Here is a 20,645-nt window from a genome sequence, read left to right as displayed (position 1 = left end):
CCAACCTCATTTGCAAGAAATTACACGCGCGACCGGCAGAAGCGATTAAAAATTGTTGAAAGTTGCCGTTGCTTATAAACCTGAGAACCATTCTTATAAATAAACTGAATCTCGGTTGATAATAATAGTTAGCTGCGTCAGAAATGGTAAAGTAATTGTACATTTTTACTCACGCGGAAGCTCGGAATAAAAATTAAAAATGCAGTCGTTTCGAAATTCAGTTCAATCGTTCTTATACGAACAAAAATATTTATCACTGGAGTATCAGAAATTAAAATTATTTCTACGTTATTGCAGAAAAATGGCAAGAATGTGTCTATTCAGATTTACGATAATGGTAAATTAACAAATTTAGAGTACGTCGAAATGAAGGGTTCAATAAATCTAGTCCTAAAACATACGAAACTGTTTTATTTCTGACAAGAATTACAAGCATGTGCGCGTAAAAAAAAACACTCAAATCAGTTTGGTACTTAATAGTAGGTGTGACCATGTATTAGTGATGTATTACACTAATCTGTGGGCATTTATAAATATGGACATGTAGGATTTTAGGGAAAAACCAGGATAGGGCAGCGGAACTCAAGGGAAAGACAATATTTCTATGAAGGAAACAAGAATTGCAATCGATCTGACACTCTGAGACGCTATGAAAAGGAGCGTCTTATCTGTAAAATGATCGCAGATGATTGCTCTCATTTCACAGCGAACAACCAGTTTCATCGGGGAGAGACACAAATTGCACTGTTGCGCGGACATCAAGGGATTCAGGGAGGAGGCGAATGGGGCGCGTCTTTCTTACGCCCGATTTAAGATCCCTTCGGGGAGGGTTCTCGCCCTCTTCGCCTCGGCCGTTTAACATCAGAATTAATTACGAGGCGGTAATAAGGCCGATGCACACTTTTATGCGATACGAGACGATCTCATAGCCAAGCTCTTAAGGTTTATAAGGTCGTCAGCTTCTTTCCTCTCTCTTCCCCCTCTTCTTTATCTCACTCCCTCTCTCTCTCTCTCTCTCTGCCTTTCTCTATCTCTTTCTGGCGCGCGCGTTTACTCCTCGTCTTTCTTCCCCATTTTTTTCATCCTTGATACGATGTTACACGATGTAACGCGGCGGACAGACGACCCCCTCTTGTAATCAGTTTAATGAGCAAAGTCGAGGCAAGTCTGTCTCCCCTCCCGCGATAATTAGACGATGTCTTTTCTTCTTTCGTACGTTTTTCTTTGTCGGCCATGCTCTTGCCCTTGGATCTACAGAAGGCTCTTGTTTGTACGTTGACGTCGCGACGCCACGAAATTTTTTCTGCGGATCGGTTCAAGTTCAAGTGTCGTTCACCTCGAAGCGGCTAGCGCATTGCGTCAGAAAGCCCGTTGTCTGAACAAAATTCTATATATTAAAAAATATGTGTCGGACGAAGGTTGTCTCATAATTCACATTTTCAATTAGAATAGCTATTTTTAATTGGACAAAACGACTTTACGTACGTAACGAGAACTGTTTCGCAGCAGAATACTCATATTACGATGTGATACTCTCGCGCTTTACATAGAAACCAGTGTCGCCAGATCGCCAGACTCGTGTCCCCACTCTATCTTCCCCTTCTTCGACGCTATTCCCCCACGATACTGGCATGGCGGCTACTCTAATACGGTCTGTAATATGGGAAAAAGTGTAATAACCTGTAACTCTTCACGCTCAAAACAGAACTTTACATTGGGACACAGTAATTTCACGTACTTATATTATTTAAAACTTCACAGAATTATTAACGAAATGAACTGCTTTTATTCCTATCCATTGGTAATTCTAGAAATATCTAGGGAACTTTTACTCCTCAATGTAATCCCTGCCCTCGTGTGACGATACTGCTACAACCAGCGCAGCGGTTGCCAGCGAATCGAAATTCCCGTTCATGCTGTAACTAGGATTTTACTGATGCGATATTCTCGCCATCCCAGCCAGCGAACTACAGTTTCTTGTATCAAGGTGTTGAAACTTTCTCGAGCTTCGGACACAGCGTCGGTAACTAAAGTTCGAACAACATTTGCTCGACATTACTTATAATAATATGGCTGATCAACGGCTGTCGTTTATTCGAGACAACTGGAAGAACCATTGACAGAAAGGGAGGAAGGGACGAGATCAGCGGAACGGGAGTGCTCGCAGAATCCTGGTCCGGTAATTGTTCTCTTCGCGATTTTAATGATCCGAAGCGAGAGAAGTCGCGATCCTTGTCGATGCATTTACCTATTCAAGCTGGCCCGCGCGTTCGTTTGTCCGCGTCGCTCGTAAACAATGAATAATTTATTCGGCTCGCACTGGACGAGCTCGTCCCCGTTCCCGTCCCCGTCCCCGTCCCTCGTTCAGTCCCCCTTTTGTTCCTCTCTGCGTCTCGCTCGAGCAATTCCGTGCTCCGATGCGATACACACGAAAGCGAGAACGAGCCCTCGAAGTCGCACAATTGCCGGGATTAAATGCTCTCGTCCATTGTCGCGAAAGCGAACATCGCCGATGTTAATATAATTCCTCCGGGACGCGTAATGGTGTTCGTTCGGAGGGAAAATCGAGTGTTTGGAAAAGTCGAACGTCCGGCCCGACCCGGTCCGGCTTAAAAGCTCGAAAATTTCGAGCAATTAGCGGCCCGTGCAGTTTACTTTAGAAGTATCGTTACTCCGGGAGGTTCAGTCCACGCTGATACACTCACCTTTCGAATTTACGACGATTCAAGCAAATATGAAAAACTCAATTTTCATGTTGGTATTTAGAAACCTTCGTAGAAGTGTTCCTAGATTTCTGTTACAAAGATAAGTAATTGCGGGTTCTAGGCCTAAGCCGGCGCCATTACCGATGCTAAAGTACATTTTTATTTGGTGTACAAGTAAGTTCTCGGCCTTTTTCCTCGTCAAATTCAATATTTTCTTATTTAAAATACAAGTATGTTTCAATCGGTAAAGTAGTCTCCATTTGCTTCTACGCCCTTCTTCCACTTCTCGGGCAAACGACGAATCCCTTGGTGAAAAAAAGATGGCGGTTTTGACTCGATGAAGTCTGCGAGGCATTTCTCGGCTTCTTCAACTGTTTGGAAGTGTGTATTCACCAAATGATGTTGCAGCGATCTGAACAAGTGATAATCCGAAGGAGGCAGGTCTGATGAATACGCCGAGTGTGGCAAAATTTCTCAGCCCAACGAATACAGAACGTCACTGGTCGTTTTTGTTACTTGTAGTCTCAATTTGTTGCTTTCCGACAGCACGTGTCGAACCCAGCGACCCTGCTTTTGAATTTTTCCTAGCTCTTTCAGCCGAACGGAAACGTTTTGTTGCGTTACGCCTCAGAGTTGGGCAGGAGTTAATTACATGAGTAATTAATCACATCTTCAATTACAATTACATGTAATTGTAATTGTATTTCTGCAATTCCAAATTACAGTAATTGGCAAGTAATTGTAATTGTAATTGAAATTACATTTTGCCCAACTCTGTTACGCCTAACGCAGTAGCAAGCTCTGCTTGCGTTTGGCAAGGATTTTCTTCGAGTAATTGCTGCAAATCCTCGGTAGGAAATTTCTTCGGTGCTCCTGCTCTCCCGTCATCTTTGAGGTCGAAATTTCCACTCCGGAATCTTTGGAACCACTTTTTTGATCGTGCTGATAGATACAGCATCTTCTCTCAATGCCTCACATATCATCTCCTTAGCCTCGGAACCGTCTTTTGGCAACTCATTCTGTTTATTGTGGTTACACTAACATTTTGAGGTTATGCTAAACTATTAGTCGGATAATTTACTCTACCAGGTTGGTATTATAAAATCCTCCTACCGGAAAAAAAAATGTTTCGGTTCGAAAACTTAGTACAGCCGTTTTCATCCTCAGGCCGAGAACTTATTTGTACACCTAATAACAACGCGAAAACTATAAAATGTATAGTATACGAAATCAATCCGAGTCATCTCGAGTATTATATCGTGTGCGAGAAAATGAAAGAATCGAAAGCAATCGGCCGGAGTATAATCTCAGTACATAAAAACGGGTAAGAGATTAATAAAGCACGACGTCTAGAACGTCGCCTAACGTCTGCGTTCCACTTTGGAGCAAATGTCTGCTGGAAGCATTTCTGCGGTGTAAATCTGGAACAAGTCGCTCAGCTCTCGCCGTGTAATACAAGTTGAAAGGACGTTTGAAATCGGAGATCCTTAGCATGATTGTCTATCTGTATAATCTCAGGCCGCTTAACAAGTGGGCGACCACTGTTGCTCAAGAAAGACCGTGCATGATTGCAGCAATTAACCGTTTCAATGTCCACTTGTCGCACGATTTAACGCCACGTTTTTCCATAGTTTTAATCTCGTGCTGTCGACACATCTATTTATTACGCTGCCTTGGACATTTAATAAAGATTATTTTACTCGAACGATTAGCTGTTTGGCAGCCGTACATTCCATTTAAAGATTCTCCGTCGCATTTCGTATACCTAATGGATACTTTAACAAAACTTTTCTCTCAAATTTTCGTACGCTTCTCAGAGATAGTTGCAGAGAAGATGCTGGGAACATACAATATCAAATTATGTTTCACGCTTCAAATAAAGGAATTGCGATTTATAATGCCACAGTTTCGGGAAGCACACTTCTCAAGGAGAGTTAGAAAGAAATTAAAAATTCTACGATATCTAGAAATAGGTGAACATTCATCCTGAAGGTTGAAAAATGAACACGAAAACTTTGAGCATTTTTGTGCATTCATGAAGAAATCGGTTGGGTGAAATGTATAAAGCAGTAAGAGATTAGAAAAATCTGAAAAGATACTGTTATGACGTTTTCAACGTAAAAAATTTATTAAGGGATGAAATGATCACCTTACTTCCCGACAGGTTCGTGTAAATGGAGTTCTACAGTATCGTGGATGTGTAATTTTCTAGAAAATTCTGTGTACATAGTTACAATGAAGGTGTTCTTTAAAAAATGTTGCGTCGAGGATGGAAAGCGATCATGAAGCGGGCACCAGTATACTTCGCGATTCAAGTAGGTACACGATCGTTGACGGATCTTAAGTTTAGGAGCGAGTTGCTATCACAGGTTCCTTTTTGAATAGCGAGGATAGACATGTGCGCATGCGTGAACACAGAATTAAATGCAATAACGCCCAATGTTTACGAGCGATACACATCGGCTGTGTGCTCGACTGTCGATATCCATATTCCATATATCCGGGGGAACGAAGTGTCCTAACAGGTTTCAAAGCGCGATCCACATTCGCGAAAGGTCGTTGCACTTGCCGCGACACGACAATGCTGATATTTCACCGGGAACACCGCGGGGAGAAAGTATTCGCAATATTTTAGCACTCTTAACCGGAGCCACGGAGATTCCACGACGGCAATAAAACGCCTAACATTTCGCGGCAATATTGAAACGTTCTCAGTTTTACTCGCGGCGAGCACTTTCTAGCGGTGTAATAACACAAACGCAACTCGTCTCACTTTTGCTCTTTGATTTTTTTCCGGTTTTCTAACTCGCCGCTTCACTCCTCATCCGCACCCTGCGTTCTCTCATTCCTGGCCACAGTCGCGAACTTCTTGAAACTTTTTCAATTTTCTGCAAATTAGAATTCGATCGCTGATATGTTTCATCGGCGATTTCATCAGGCTACAGATTTTATGCACTCTTCGTATTAGCTCAATCCATTGTGCTATGATTTATTTTACGGTTTCAGTGATATTTCAGTAATATCTTCGTCGTTCGAAACCTACAAGAAAAATGTAGACGAGACCGGAACTAAAAGCTCGGATTTTCAAGAAATATATAAAATGACGTAGAAATAGCACAGATAATCTCATCTATAATGAAGAATACAATACTATTATAAAGATAATATTGATTCATTTAGGTTTAGGTTAACAAAAATATGATACGTGTAACAGAACATCGAAACGATATAACAACCCCTAACATTATCTTTGGTATGAAATTACTTTGGCACAGATAAATAATAGATGAACATTTCAAAAGGTATTTTGCCATAATTAGACTGCGGATCTTTATGCAAAGATAAATATTGTCTGCATCGATTGCAAGAGATAGAAACTAAATTGAATGTTATTTCTTCCCTTAATAATTTTAATAGATGAAAAACAATATACTGTCATTTTTTTAAATTCCCCTACAATTTTGAATTTCGTCTACTCAATTTCTCTATAAATGCATAAAGATCTGCAGTCTAGTCATAATCTTCTCTTCGTGCTCATTAAAGACGATTCCCCTTTTTTATCTGACTCCGATTGTAGCCTCTTGTCCATATTTTAGTTTTTTAAGAAATCCGGATACAGTCGTGTGACAGATTTTTCATGTTTTTTTTTTAAATAAAATACTAACTATACATATAATACTTTTTTAAAACTAAAACACAACCAGAATTATACGTATAATACATATGCATACATTTGCGGCGGGGCAAGTTGTTCCGGAACAAACTGCCTCAAATTGCAGTAACAACTTAGCCTAATTGACACATGTGGGAAACCACTAAAACCTATTGCAACATGTTCTGAAATGTCATCGATATTAAATAATCGAAATAGATCAAAAACGTCTTTATCCACTGTTATAACAGGAACAACTTAAAACGTATCGCGCGTTCTTCTCCGTTTTTATAAATAATGAAATGTATAATATTCAAATGTTCTCGGCGCAACGGTTCGATCAGTTTATAGGAAAAAAGCAAAATTTGCACGTCAGTTTGGAACTTTCAACGTTTCGATCTTCATTCAGATCATTTTCAAGAAAGTAGAAAAACTGCGTCTGAAAAATATATTTTCACAATGTAAAACCAGAAACTTTAAGATATCTGCGTAACCAGAATGTAAAAATGTAACAAGATACTGCAATAATTTACTTACATTGCTTTATAATGATTATAAACACGGAATTGAAATTGTCTTAGCACATGCTGTTTTCATGTCGTCAGACAGGATACTGGATCACAGACCATCGAAGTCATTAGACACAGAACGTAACCGGTCGATCGATCAAAACACAAGTCAATCGTCGATCGATGTTTGGCGGTTATTTCAAACCGTGAAAAACGTCAACAACCCAAACTTACAACATGTTCGTGACCATATGATGAAAAACTTTTATTAAATATCTGATAAAGATGTAATTTATATAACATGTAATAGGAAAATAGTTGTTATTAGGAAGTGATTCATCATAACACACTACTGATTCAGTAGTGTTGCGTAATATTCTTGAATCGTAGGAGTTTCATACCTAAGATTCACGCTATGATGTTTCATCGTATGAATCGTTTCCAGTAAAATCCTATTGTTCAAATTAATTTCTTTCTCAATTGCCTTAACGTTTTCAAAGTCAAAGGCGTGGTCATACTCCATAGAGTGTTTAGTTAGTGCCGTATGTTGCGTTGGGTTCAACAAAAATGTTACGTTTATGTTCTTTTATTCTTGTCTCTAATAACCTAGATGTCTGTCCTATGTAAACCTGACTACATCCCTTACATGGAATTAAATATACCACATTGCAGTTTTTACAAAGTGGTAGTTTATCTTTAATTGGTGGAAAAAATGTTTTAATATACTGAGGTATCTTGTATATTGTATGCATTCCTATTTTTCTAAAAATCCTCCTTATGTCTTCAGATATGTTCTCAACATAAGGGACGACAACAGTATTTTTCCAGTTTTTTGGACCCGCATTTTTGAATTTTTCCTCTTTTCGTTTATCGACGAGAAGAGGGTGATCAATATCAACAATGCGTTTCTTGATTATACGAGAAGTAAGTTCAACCGGGTAACCGTTCCGCCTTAATAAATCTTTAATAATTTTTAAATTATCAGATCTAAATTCTGGATTAGCTATTTTTTTAGCTATTATTTATAAATAATGATCGGAACAACGTGCCCCAGTCTCCCTTGTCCGAGAGTTGGAATAGATTCTCTCGCAAAGAAATGGTGGCCATCGACTGGGAATTGTCCGCATCGTGGCGCGGAAAGCCGAGTGGCCTAAGTGTGAAGTGTGAATCCCGTGGATTCGATTCACACGCTGCGCCGGTTTCTCGGCCCTGTTCCGTCGCTATTCATTGCGCTCATCCGAGAGGAAGCTGAGATGTAACGAGAAAACAAGGGTCAGAGTCAGAGAAGCGTCTCGGCTCTGCTCGGCTCTGCTCGGCTCGGCTCGGCTCGGCTTGGTGCGACGCGACGGCGAGATGAGAAGGCTCCTGGACTATGGGGGTTGTCCGTGGATGCCGCGGAGGAAGGAACGAGAAATTTTAATGGGGGCAACGGGGCTGGTCTTCTCAATGGGAAAATTGTACCGGAAGTCGCAACGGCGTGGCGCGGCGGCAGTGGGGTCGGTGGAGCGAGCGCAGGGGTTAAAGGCCCATTAAGTGCGCCGCAATCTCGTCCTGCGTCGCGCTCGGCTATCTGCACGAGAAAGAAGGATGGCGAGAGGGAGGAGAAAGGACGGTCGGGTGTGTATGGGTTAGAGTGTGAAATGCGCGGGGCCGACAAATGTCGTCGCCTAAACTACCGTAAATGCGGAAGCGAGTTTGACAGAGGGGTGCTAGAAGACTCGCGGTACGCTGGAGCAGCAAGCTCTGATGCCGATTTAAACGATCATTTGGTTGATCAATCGTTTGGAAATTAATCGAGGGCTTCCGAGAAAATGTCGATACGTCATTCGCCGATTTTCATGCAACAAGAATATTTCGAGTACTGGGTTGTTCGGAAAGTATCCGCCTATTTTTGGATTAAAGTGAAAACGAAAAACATGGTAGTAACAATCAAGTTTATTTAACAAGATATGCACCATTTTGTGCGAGGACGGTTTCGCGTACATACAATTAAACAGGAAGTGAACTTTCTCTTGTTCCTAACCCGTTCTTGAAAATATATCTGCCAAAGTAGAAATTTGCATAAACATCTGCAGTCTATCAGCCACGTTCATCAGCATGAATTTATGAAAAAACGAACACGAAAAGTAATCTTCTAACTTTAAGAGGAATCCACTTTCCACTAACCAAAAACGAAGAGAGAGAAAACGTGTATCAATTAAAATATTAACCGACGTAGACGCAAGTTCGATGAAGCAGGAGGCCGGAGTTATACGGGGGCGCATTGTTGAAGTTATACGCTTGCTTTTCCGGGCGCGGTCGGACCGAAGTTGGACTTTTATGAAGTTCCGTAGGCGCGGCGTACACGTGTTAAAAACACACATTTCGCAGAACTAAAATGGTCCACGGAATGCAGGAAGCTTGCCCGAGGTTCGTGCTTGATAAAAAGTTTATAGTTCTCGAGCAGCAGTGCGTTACACGTAAATTAACATAATTGCAATTGTAATTTTCCATTTGCAGAGCCCGAGACTTCTTCGTCTTTCCTCTTACTCTCTTGAGGCAGACGTTCGGCAATGATTCTCGCCGATGAAAACTGACATTTTCGTAGGCTGTTTGATATTTTACTCGGTCAGACTTCGTCACAATCGTAATAAAGAGAAAAGAGAGGAAAGGAGAGAGAGAGAGCAGGTCGATGATCCGGCAAATCGAATAATCGGCTCGGAGCGAAATTACGAGGCTCGCGCGAAACTCATTTGGGCCGAGTCTGCAATTAAATGCGCCACGCAACACCGTCGATTGTTATGCCCCGCAACTGTGTCCCCTGTAATATCATTCCACCTTCTGTTTCATATTTTTTTGTAGCGCGTACTAGCCTTCGTTAAACATAATGACGAATAATTTGCATTTATTTACGTGTGCTCTCGAACCCGTTGACTATGTGATTCGATTAGTTTAACAGATAATACGAAAACGCGGGTTGCATCACCGAAAGACGGCTGCAAACAGTGGCGCATTACCCCATGAGCAACTTGGACAAATGCCCGGGGCCCCAAAACAAAAGGGGGCACCGAACAGAAACCAAGATCCAAGATCGAACTTCTACGGTTTTCCCCGGGGGCCCCGAAATTCTACTTTGCCCAAGGCTCCAACTATTTAGTTATAACGTGCTACTGGCTGCAACAACGGCTATCTCTAGTACAGGCTAGATCATGTACCGACATCAGTCCGATCAGTTGATCTGATCAAGACACTGCATATACCGAGCAGCAGCATATAGCATGTCCCAAAAATGGTGTACATACTTCTCTGAAGAGGAACTTTTTCCTTTGCGAAAATGGTCTTCACAGATTTGTTAAGAAGTTATTAATAAACACAGCGGATCATTATGCAAGACAACATTTTTTTATGTGAATTACAACAAATTGGAGTGGCACAGATTTATTTCCTTTCTTAATACATATGTTTTAAATTTTTCTAATTCTTTCACTGTTTTAAATTACACCTAATAATGTTCGTCATAAATATAAAATCCGCGATCTAGTTATTAACGGAAAGCACAGACCAATCAGAACTGAACTATTACGGCTCGCGCTGAGCCTGCCGTTGGCATTTGCCAATACAAAATCCGTCCTCTGTAGCTGCGTTCTGATTGGTCCACGTTCTCCGTTAATAACTTCTTAACAAAGTCTCGGAGACCATTTTCGCAACGGAGCAAGTTACTTCGAATGACTTCAGGAATCTGCCCTTTCTGGAAGTACGATATTTTTGGAACACTCTGTAGGGACGACCGTGCTACAACAGATTCGTGATCTCCCCTGCAAACATCTGAATCCGACCATGGTAAAATGGTCGATCAAGCAGAATACGCCTCCCAATTTTCCCGTTAAATATCGTGGTCTCGGAGACCATTTTCGCAACGGGACAAGTTACTTCGAATGACTTCAGGGACATCAGCCCTTTCTGGAAGTACGATATTTTTGGAACACTCTGTAGGGACGACCGTGCTACAACAGATTCGTGATGCCCCTGCAAACATCTGAATCCGACCATGGTAAAATGGTCGATCAAGCAGAATACGCCTCCCAATTTTCCCGTTAAAAATCGTGGTCTCGGAGACCATTTTCGCAACGGAACAAGTTACTTCGATAGACTTCAGGAATCAGCCCTTTCTGGAAGTACGATATTTTTGGAACACTCTGTAGGGACGACCGTGCTACAACAGATTAGTGATCTCCTCTGCAAACATCTGAATCCGACCATGGTAAAATGGTCGATCAAGCAGAATACGCCTCCCAATTTTCCCGTTAAAAATCGTGGTCTCGGAGACCATTTTCGCAACGGAACAAGTTACTTCGAATGACTTCAGGGACATCAGCCCTTTCTGGAAGTACGATATTTTTGGAACACTCTGTAGGGACGACCGTGCTACAACAGATTCGTGATCTCCCCTGCAAACATCTGAATCCGACCATGGTAAAATGGTCGATCAAGCAGAATACGCCTCCCAATTTTCCCGTTAAAAATCGTGGTCTCGGAGACCATTTTCGCAACGGAACAAGTTACTTCGAATGACTTCAGGGACATCAGCCCTTTCTGGAAGTACGATATTTTTGGAACACTCTGTAGGGACGACCGTGCTACAACAGATTCGTGATCTCCTCTGCAAACATCTGAATCCGACCATGGTAAAATGGTCGATCAAGCAGAAAACGCCTCCCAATTTTCCCGTTAAAAATCGTGGTCTCGGAGACCATTTTCGCAACGGGACAAGTTACTTCGAATGACTTCAGGAATCAGCCCTTTCTGGAAGTACGATATTTTTGGAACACTCTGTAGGGACGACCGTGCTACATCAGATTCGTGATCTCCCCTGCAAACATCTGAATCCGACCATGGTAAAATGGTCGATCAAGCAGAATACGCCTCCCAATTTTCCCGTTAAAAATCGTGGTCTCGGAGACCATTTTCGCAACGGAACAAGTTACTTCGAATGACTTCAGGAGTCAGCCCTTTCTGGAAGTACGATATTTTTGGAACACTCTGTAGGGACGACCGTGCTACAACAGATTCGTGATCTCCTCTGCAAACATCTGATCCGACCATGGTAAAATGGTCGATCAAGCAGAATACGCCTCCCAATTTTCCCGTTAAAAATCGTGGTCTCGGAGACCATTTTCGCAACGGGACAAGTTACTTCGAATGACTTCAGGAATCAGCCCTTTCTGGAAGTGCGATATTTTTGGAACACTCTGTAGGGACGACCGTGCTACAACAGATTCGTGATCTCCTCTGCAAACATCTGAATCCGACCATGGTAAAATGGTCGATCAAGCAGAATACGCCTCCCAATTTTCCCGTTAAAAATCGTGGTCTCGGAGACCATTTTCGCAACGGAACAAGTTACTTCGAATGACTTCAGGGACATCAGCCCTTTCTGGAAGTACGATATTTTTGGAACACTCTGTAGGGACGACCGTGCTACAACAGATTCGTGATCTCCTCTGCAAACATCTGAATCCGACCATGGTAAAATGGTCGATCAAGCAGAATACGCCTCCCAATTTTCCCGTTAAAAATCGTGGTCTCGGAGACCATTTTCGCAACGGGACAAGTTACTTCGAATGACTTCAGGAATCAGCCCTTTCTGGAAGTACGATATTTTTGGAACACTCTGTAGGGACGACCGTGCTACATCAGATTCGTGATCTCCCCTGCAAACATCTGAATCCGACCATGGTAAAATGGTCGATCAAGCAGAATACGCCTCCCAATTTTCCCGTTAAAAATCGTGGTCTCGGAGACCATTTTCGCAACGGAGCAAGTTACTTCGAATGACTTCAGGAATCAGCCCTTTCTGGAAGTACGATATTTTTGGAACACTCTGTAGGGACGACCGTGCTACAACAGATTCGTGATCTCCCCTGCAAACATCTGAATCCGACCATGGTAAAATGGTCGATCAAGCAGAATACGCCTCCCAATTTTCCCGTTAAAAATCGTGGTCTCGGTTTACACAGCATTTGGGGGAGGGAAAGGGTTTTAATATAGCTCGACGCTCCTTGTCCCTCGACCTCGTTACCGATTTTCCACGTTATTTCACAATTCTGCAAAAATAAATTAACGATTAATTGATCAGCGGCCGGAACTTTCCGGCCGAGCAGAGGTCGAGACTCGTTCCGTCGGGATCCGTTAGCCGTGAAATTAATTTGCCGGACGACACGAGATTTTAATTACGTTTGGTAATGATCATGCCGCCCCGTGGACGGCTACGTTGAAGTAATTAAGTACCGCCCACGCTCTCGCCCCGTGAAAGACGCGAACGCGTGGTGCTTGCTGCTCGTTGCTCTTCGACGTTGCTCGCGGGAATTCTTTACACCGAGCTCTCCGCGTAGCCGACCGTCTCCAGTCGAGTCTGCTCTCCTCTCTTGTCTACGCGACGTGTTCCACATCCATCTTGACCTTTTTCTTCGGCCCCCGTTTTCTTGAAAAGCCGCGCCCCGCAACCCAGACGCGTTTCCTTTTTCCCTCGTGTGTTCAATACACGCGCGAGTGCTGTTGTTGCTTCTTGGATACAAGCGTATTAATTTGCTTGGGAATTCATAGGGTCCATAAAGGTCCCGAGCTAACAGAAACGTAGATTTAAACTTTCAGCAGTCGCTTCGGAGTTAGCTGCCCTTGGCACAGAGTGTACTCGTTGAATAAATGACTTAAACGTGGATATGAAAAATAACACTGTGCTTATTAGACGATAATAAGAGATAATGATATTCTAGAAAAATGTTAATATGTACAATGATGAATTCTTTTGATTTTTAAATAGCATTTTTTTTATTTGTTAAATATTTTTAATAGCAAAATTTGAAAAAAAAGGGAACGGTAGGCACACTAGCGTTATTTACATGATGGTGTTTATTACATGAGTACATTAGAATAAATAATATGGACGGAAATATCATTATCATAATTATTCTAACTGGTAATACATACATTTGGTTATCTGATTAAATGATTAAAGTTGACTTTAACCCTTTGCACTCGGTTCACCCCACTGAGGCACCATTAAAAATTGCTGTATCATTATTCAAAATACTATTTACATTATTAAATATATCGATACCTAATGAATTACTAAACATTCAGGTATTGTATGAGGTATTATACCGATTTCATATCAATTTTTGAAGATCATTGGGCATGGAAATATTCTAGATCGGAAGAAATGTTTCATTTTCCAGTGAAAATAGCTCTGAGTGCAGAGTGATCTTCGTGCGTTTATAGTAACAATGAGTAGATGAAATTCAAAATTGTTGGAAAATTTAAAAAATTGAAGATGTCAATATATGATTTCTCCTCTATTCAAATCATTTAGGGAAGAAATAACATTCGATCTGATTTCTATTTCTTGCAATGAATGCAGACGTTTTTATTTCTAGTGATAACAATTAATTCGTGTGTTTGTTGTAACACCTTCGACACTGGTGGACTAGCGTTATAGCCGACGTTAGTAGACTTAGCATGCACGTGACTGTGCATAACTGTACATAATAGTTATGACATGCGCGGCGCCTGTGAAAAATGTGTCAAATGAGCCCCTAGAGAGTACAGACCCAAGGTCAAGTTGCGTCGCGTTCAGACGATCGCAGACATTCCCGCTGCCGCTTTTCATTTCCCGGCCCATAATATGCACTCCTTCCTGAAGAGGCAGCTCTGCTCTGAAGGAGGTATACTGTTATACCTCGCTACTGACACACGCGAGTATCGCTCAGATGGCAGTTATCACTTTCGCGGGTCGGCTCAAAGGGTTAGCAGCAACGATCCGGCTTGTCCCCGTAATCACAGCGTTGCGTTAACACAAGCACGATAATTATTGCCACCGTATACTGGCAGGCTTGTTGCCAGGCTTCGCCAAGTGGTAGAGCACTGGGAACGAAAGGAGGGTGAACAGACAATTGCGCGTAATTAACACTAGGGCCAGCCGCGTCTCGTTCCTGGGACAAACCGTTGCGTGGCTGTTGCCTGCGTCTGTCTCTTCCCTGTTCCTTCCTGCGGCCGCAGATAGTATCGCGGAAATTGCACTTACCGTTTCTCCGTCTGCTAATCCGATTCCCGTAGGGTGAATCCGCGAAACAGAGGCGATGCGGCGCAAGCTAAGATCGGAACCCGTTACTCCGGGTATTATGACGAGGAACAGGGAGCATGGCAAGGCAATTTCGGTGAGATGCTACTCGGGACCTCAACATCCGATTGCACTTCTCCCCTCGCGCCGAGGACGCGCGTGTATGCTAGTTCGGATTTGTGGCGGAGGCGCGAAAGAACGGAGATATGAAGCCGGAGAATCGGTTCCCGTTCTCCTCGTCCTGTTGCTGGTCGGATTCAATGCTATCCCGCCCGGGGGATCGCTTGGGAATATAGTATAGTATATTCCGATTTGGGGGGGAAGCGATCCAGTTGAACGGACCGATGCACCATGGTTTAGGGGCACGGAACTCGAGGAAATAGGGGTGTCTCTTGGATCGGTGATGGGACAGGAGATTCTGAATGATAGTCATTTTGCGAGCTTCGGATGTTTGCTGCGAAGAAACGGAGACGGGTGACTGGGGAAAGCATATTCGATCACAAAGGTTCGGATTCTTAGCTAGGGTACAATGGATTCTTATTGGATTCCGAAGTGTGATTCCGTTAGGGGTGTTCGACTCTAGCTTTTTGCCAGCGGGTGGTCGCAGTGGTCTCGGAGAGGGTCTCATGAAATGCGCGAGTTTTATACGCGAAAATATTGATGGACAGGATTTCTGCATTGAATTATTAGTTGAAATGAATCGGATCGCTCTGTGTGCGATATGTATGATGTCTCTTCTAACATTTTATCTTACCCTTGTATCGTGTGAACATAAGTTAGTTACCATAACCCGAGTTATACAAGAATCGATCAATTGATTTATTAGTTGTTTAGTTCACACCTTCAGAGACATTCGTAACCCCGAACAATTAATTATTTCGATCTAACATACGTAACTGTATTATACGCTATCTTATATGTGTAATTGATGTCCAACACACTCTTTCGATGTTGCTCTACTTATTATATTAATAACCTGTTATACAGGGTGATACCATGGATATAGGAATATAGGGATGGAGCATGAGCTAGCATTTTGGGCAAGGGGGGTGATTTCTTTTCCGGAGGGGACGAGGTAGAAGCATGGAATCATGAGTAGGAATTGCATCTTTTTCATTGGCTGTGTCCGGCGCGAGCGCAGTACGTCATTATGCATGCGTTACATAATGGTTACATACAGTTACATAACCTTTTAGTGCAGCCCAGCAGTCAGAACTGAGAAATCGAGGAGAAATAATGTAACCCTCTCTGATGACCAGAGTAACGTGAGTATTGTGAGAATATGTGACGTTTTCAAAAATATTTATGACGTACTGCGCTTGCGCCGGACACAGCCAATGAAAAAGATGCAATTCCAACCCATAATTCCATGCTTCTACCTCGTCCCCCCCTGAAAATCACTTCCACCCCGCAACGACATGCTCCATCCCTATATTCCTATATCCATGGGTGATACACTTAACTTAACCACCTCGAATGACAAATGAGTTTCATGCGAAGTTATCTCAGACTGGCAGATCTGGGATTTATACAATAAATAATAAGAAGTGCCGCACTAAAAAAGCCCTCTTGTACTTCAAGACTATCTGTTCAATATTCCCGAAAGATCTAGTCCCATGTGTTCAAGTTATTTTGAAAAAAATTCTTAAAAATCACTTGTCTTCGCCATTACACGAGAAGCCCCCTGAATTGCATAAGGGAGATCTGACGATAGCGAAGTACGCAACCCTTTCTGACCGGTTGGTCGATAGCGGAACGGTTAAGAACGTGTCACGTAGCATGAAGAAAGTCGGCGCGGCGGGGAGTGATAAATTAATTAGCCGAAAGCCGCGGAACGTGAAGTTCGGGGCGCCTAATCGGACGCGGACTAGTCAGTTTAACAGACAATCGGGCGTAATTAACACCGTGCCACAGCGTCGTTGGGAAACAACCCGCTGCGAGGCGTATCAGTATCTCTCTCTCTCTCGGCTTGCCCTCCCTCGTGTCACAGATACAATCACGGAAATTGCTCTTACCGTCTCGCCGACTGTTAATCCGATTCTCGTGTAGCATTTCCACTCCTGGCTCCGGCGACTAACTCCAGATGACTGATTCGAGATAAGGAATAGATGACCGGATCGAGATAGGGGAACATGATACAGCGTCGCTACCAACACACCATACCAGGGGGAACTGTTTACCCGCGAGCGAGGCCACCTCTCAGGAAACGCGTTCCCGTGACCGTGGAAAGCCCATTTTTGCTTTCACTAAAACGCATGCTCGCGTGCTGAAATCTGGAATGCCGAGTTACGCAGGCTTCAATGGTCTCGAGTCCAAACTCTGCTGAACAGACAAGGTTTTTTCCTGCAATCCTGCTGACGGGAATAAAGATTGTCATGATGACGGGCGGGAATAATTGAATGTGATTTTGGGCTGTATTTTTTCAGTTGCGTCATTGATCACTGCATTCGCTTAGCTATACAAAAATTTGTTTGCTTTCGCCACAGCGTTCCAAGACGACGGACGACAAAGTGAATTTGGAACAATCGATGTGCACACATATTTGTACAAATATGTGTTACACAATTGGAATGATCATTTCATCATCAGCTCGGCCCAGGCCAGTAACAAGTCTATTTTCTTTTGATTAACCTGTGAATCGCTCATTAATGCTTCGTACATTATAATTGCGTTAACGATGTCCTGATCACGATAATGACATCGGATCACATATCATTTGCCTGATTTAATAGAACATAACACGTGTCTATTACGTGGAAAATATAGGGACGCAGATCATTTTCACCTCGAGAATTATATCGGCGGGGTGTAATAAATGTTGCCACGCATTTATTGCATCTCAGACGCTATTAAGATCGTCGGGTTGGCGTCGCGCGTCGCGTCGGCGTTGAATGTTAAACGAGAAAACGATCTCCCATAACGCTGATATTGCCAATATTGCGACAGGCATTCTAGATTATACCTAGAAATCGTGTTTATCGTCGCGGTTCAGCGCTTTTGGGTGTCTCCCTCTTTGATCATGCCCATGATTTAATTAGCTTTTAATTTTAATGTTCTTAAATTTTGTTATTATCGACGTTACGCTTTAAATCATTTGTTACAGAATCTATATCAGGCATAGAACGATATTGGACATCTAAATGGATATTGTAATATTTAACTACTAATGAATAGACTGCGGATCTTTATGCAAAATAAAAATTGTCTGTATCGATTGCCAGAAATAGAAACCAAATTGAACGTTATTTCTTCCCTTGATGATTTTAATAGATCATACACTATAAATTGACATCGTCAATTTTTACAATTTTCCAACAATTTTGAATTTCATCTACTCAATTTCGTTATAAATGCATAAAGATCCGCAGTCTACTGCTGAGTTGAACCACCTTGAATATTTCTGTTATTTGTAATAATATAAAGAAATGATTTTCTTTATAAAAATGAAAAATTATTTCGATACAATGTCTCGTTCACTATTATATTAGATCTGGGACATATCAAGGTCAATACAATTTCTATCAATCTACGATACAGGAGGCGGGTCGTTTCATTTAATGAAATCAAGGTGACCTTGATTGTCCGAAACGCCTTCACCCGTATAAGAAATGTTTGCGGCACAATATTTCCTCCTCTATGCCAAGCAAATTTTGTGTATATTATGTTTTAATATTAGAAATAATGGAAACGTTCAAGCTGATCAAATTTATTGGTCCAGTAGAATCTCGACTACAATTTTTTTCGCAAGTTCCAGATAGAATTTATTCTATGTAGTAATACCTCTTATCCTCTTATCTACATGCAAAAAAGGCCGAATTCTCTATTAAATTCTATGAAACTATAAATTTTATGTGTTTCAACTGTTTTCACGAATTGTAATGGAATAAAGATGTTCAGTATAACAGTATAATAGGGTCTACAGATTACAGTATTTAGTACTACTCTGCTATTATCAAAAATTCATTATCGATTCGCTCTGCTCAACTCGTTCGGAACAGTTTTCACCAGCAGACTGCTGACTGTACGCATGTACATGTACATATTTACATACATAGTTTCAGCAAATATGAATCACAGTCCAGGGATACGTAATGTACGTGTGTGCCAATGTTCAAAGCGGCATAGAGCAAAAAATAAATTAATTAAAGTTCTCCGAAGCTTTTACTTGACTACGAAGCAAATAGAATCTTTAACGGGGAAAACACATTAGCTCTTTAATTCGAAGGAACTTTCGCAATTTATTAACGGTCCTGTTACAGCCAAAGGGCAAAATTCTCTCATGTGGTTTCTGCAAATATAAAAATCGGTACAAAGAAGTTGCTGCGCGAACTCTTGAAACGATTTCTCGACTCTTTGACCTCTGTGAATATCGAGAATACTTTGGTTCATATTATAAATTCAAAGGTATGAGATCGACAATATCTTTTCAAAGTCCGTAATTGTACATTTCTAGTTTCCAGTTCAATACTTGAATATGTAGCTGAAATTCGACAGTACCTAACTTCGACGTTTGCAGCACTAATTTCGTATTCGCTAATCGATCTACTTTTCCCCGGGGAAACTTATCCCCTACAGATACCGTGCGTCAAACAGTAAATCCAATTAAAGACACCGATACTTTCATCGGCCCTGAGGATTTTACCACGTTTTTTATTTTAACGACGAAATATCGGCGCCCTCGGCTACCTTTCGAACAATAAATACAAATTAAACGATCCCGTGAAAACTCCCGTCTTCGACAAAATTGTCCATAAATTAAAAGTACTATATTCGTTCGAACGAACTCTACGACTGTAATGTTTGAGTAAATATTTATTGATGACAAAGATTCGTTTGCTACTATTGATCATGTTGTAGAGAAATTGTCATTATTATTATTGATCATGTGAAAATTATAGAAATTCTATGTAAATTCGAAATAATCAAAGGATTGGACAAAGTATCGCATTTTTATTAATGAGTGTTATCGGTAGACTGCGGATCTTTATGCGATTATGGCTTTTGAAAATTTTCAAAAAATGCTAGGATGTAAAATACGACAGAATTTAGTGCGATTTTAATTTCTTTCAGATCTAAAGAGATTACTATCACTACTATGTACCACGGAAAATAAGATTTTGCTTCTTAAAATTCGTCTACAGAAATTTCAAATTGCATAAACATCCGCGGTCTAGTTATCAGATAACAATTAGTTTTTAAACAAAATTGTTAAGACATGTATTCTAATATCGTTTGTTACACTGGAATACATAATAAAATAATTCATTTTGTATTCAAATTTTTATTGAGTTAAAGAGGACTTCATTCTAAATATAAGACGTTTACAGAAACATTGTTCAGAGAATTACATGGTAATATTACTCCTTAATGATAGCGATCAAAAAACATTAAAACTATCATCTCTGCTCGATTATAAGAATATCCAGTATTTAAATATGTTTTGTGTATACCAAAAGAATTTTGTGTTCAAGGAACTCGAACATTTTTGGGACACCCTGTATATCAAAGGAGGGATTTTTATCGATCGCAATTTTTGTTTGAAACAAACTTGGAATAGTTACATTTTTCGGCGCAACGGTTCGATCAAATTCTACACTAAATATAGCTATGCTGTAGGGCATAAAACGTTTCGATTCGGATTTGATATACCCTGTATATCATATTTACAAGCTTCTTTTCTGTAT

General features: G+C 41.4%; 1 protein-coding gene across 12 annotated transcripts in view; it reads left to right on the top strand.

The window, feature by feature from the left end:
- The window catches only part of LOC143217586 (dystrophin, isoforms A/C/F/G/H), a 1,095,306-nt gene that overhangs the window by 1,041,042 nt on the left and 33,619 nt on the right, over nucleotides 1–20,645 (top strand). Inside the window, exon 47 of one of the 12 annotated variants that reach the window (XM_076442050.1) lies at nucleotides 1,399–15,569. The exons of the other annotated variants lie outside the window; for them this stretch is intronic. Coding sequence (XP_076298165.1) covers nucleotides 1,399–1,452 — 54 coding nt within the window. The 3' untranslated portion in view covers nucleotides 1,453–15,569. Of the gene's footprint in view, nucleotides 1–1,398; nucleotides 15,570–20,645 lie in introns of those variants that run through there. 12 annotated transcript variants of the gene reach the window in all.

This window comes from Lasioglossum baleicum, chromosome 17 (assembly GCF_051020765.1).
Source record: "Lasioglossum baleicum chromosome 17, iyLasBale1, whole genome shotgun sequence".
In the NCBI taxonomy this organism is placed as follows: Eukaryota; Metazoa; Arthropoda; class Insecta; order Hymenoptera; family Halictidae; genus Lasioglossum; species Lasioglossum baleicum.
Note: the sequence above shows the minus strand (reverse complement) of the source record. Positions and strands in the feature narration are given on the sequence as shown.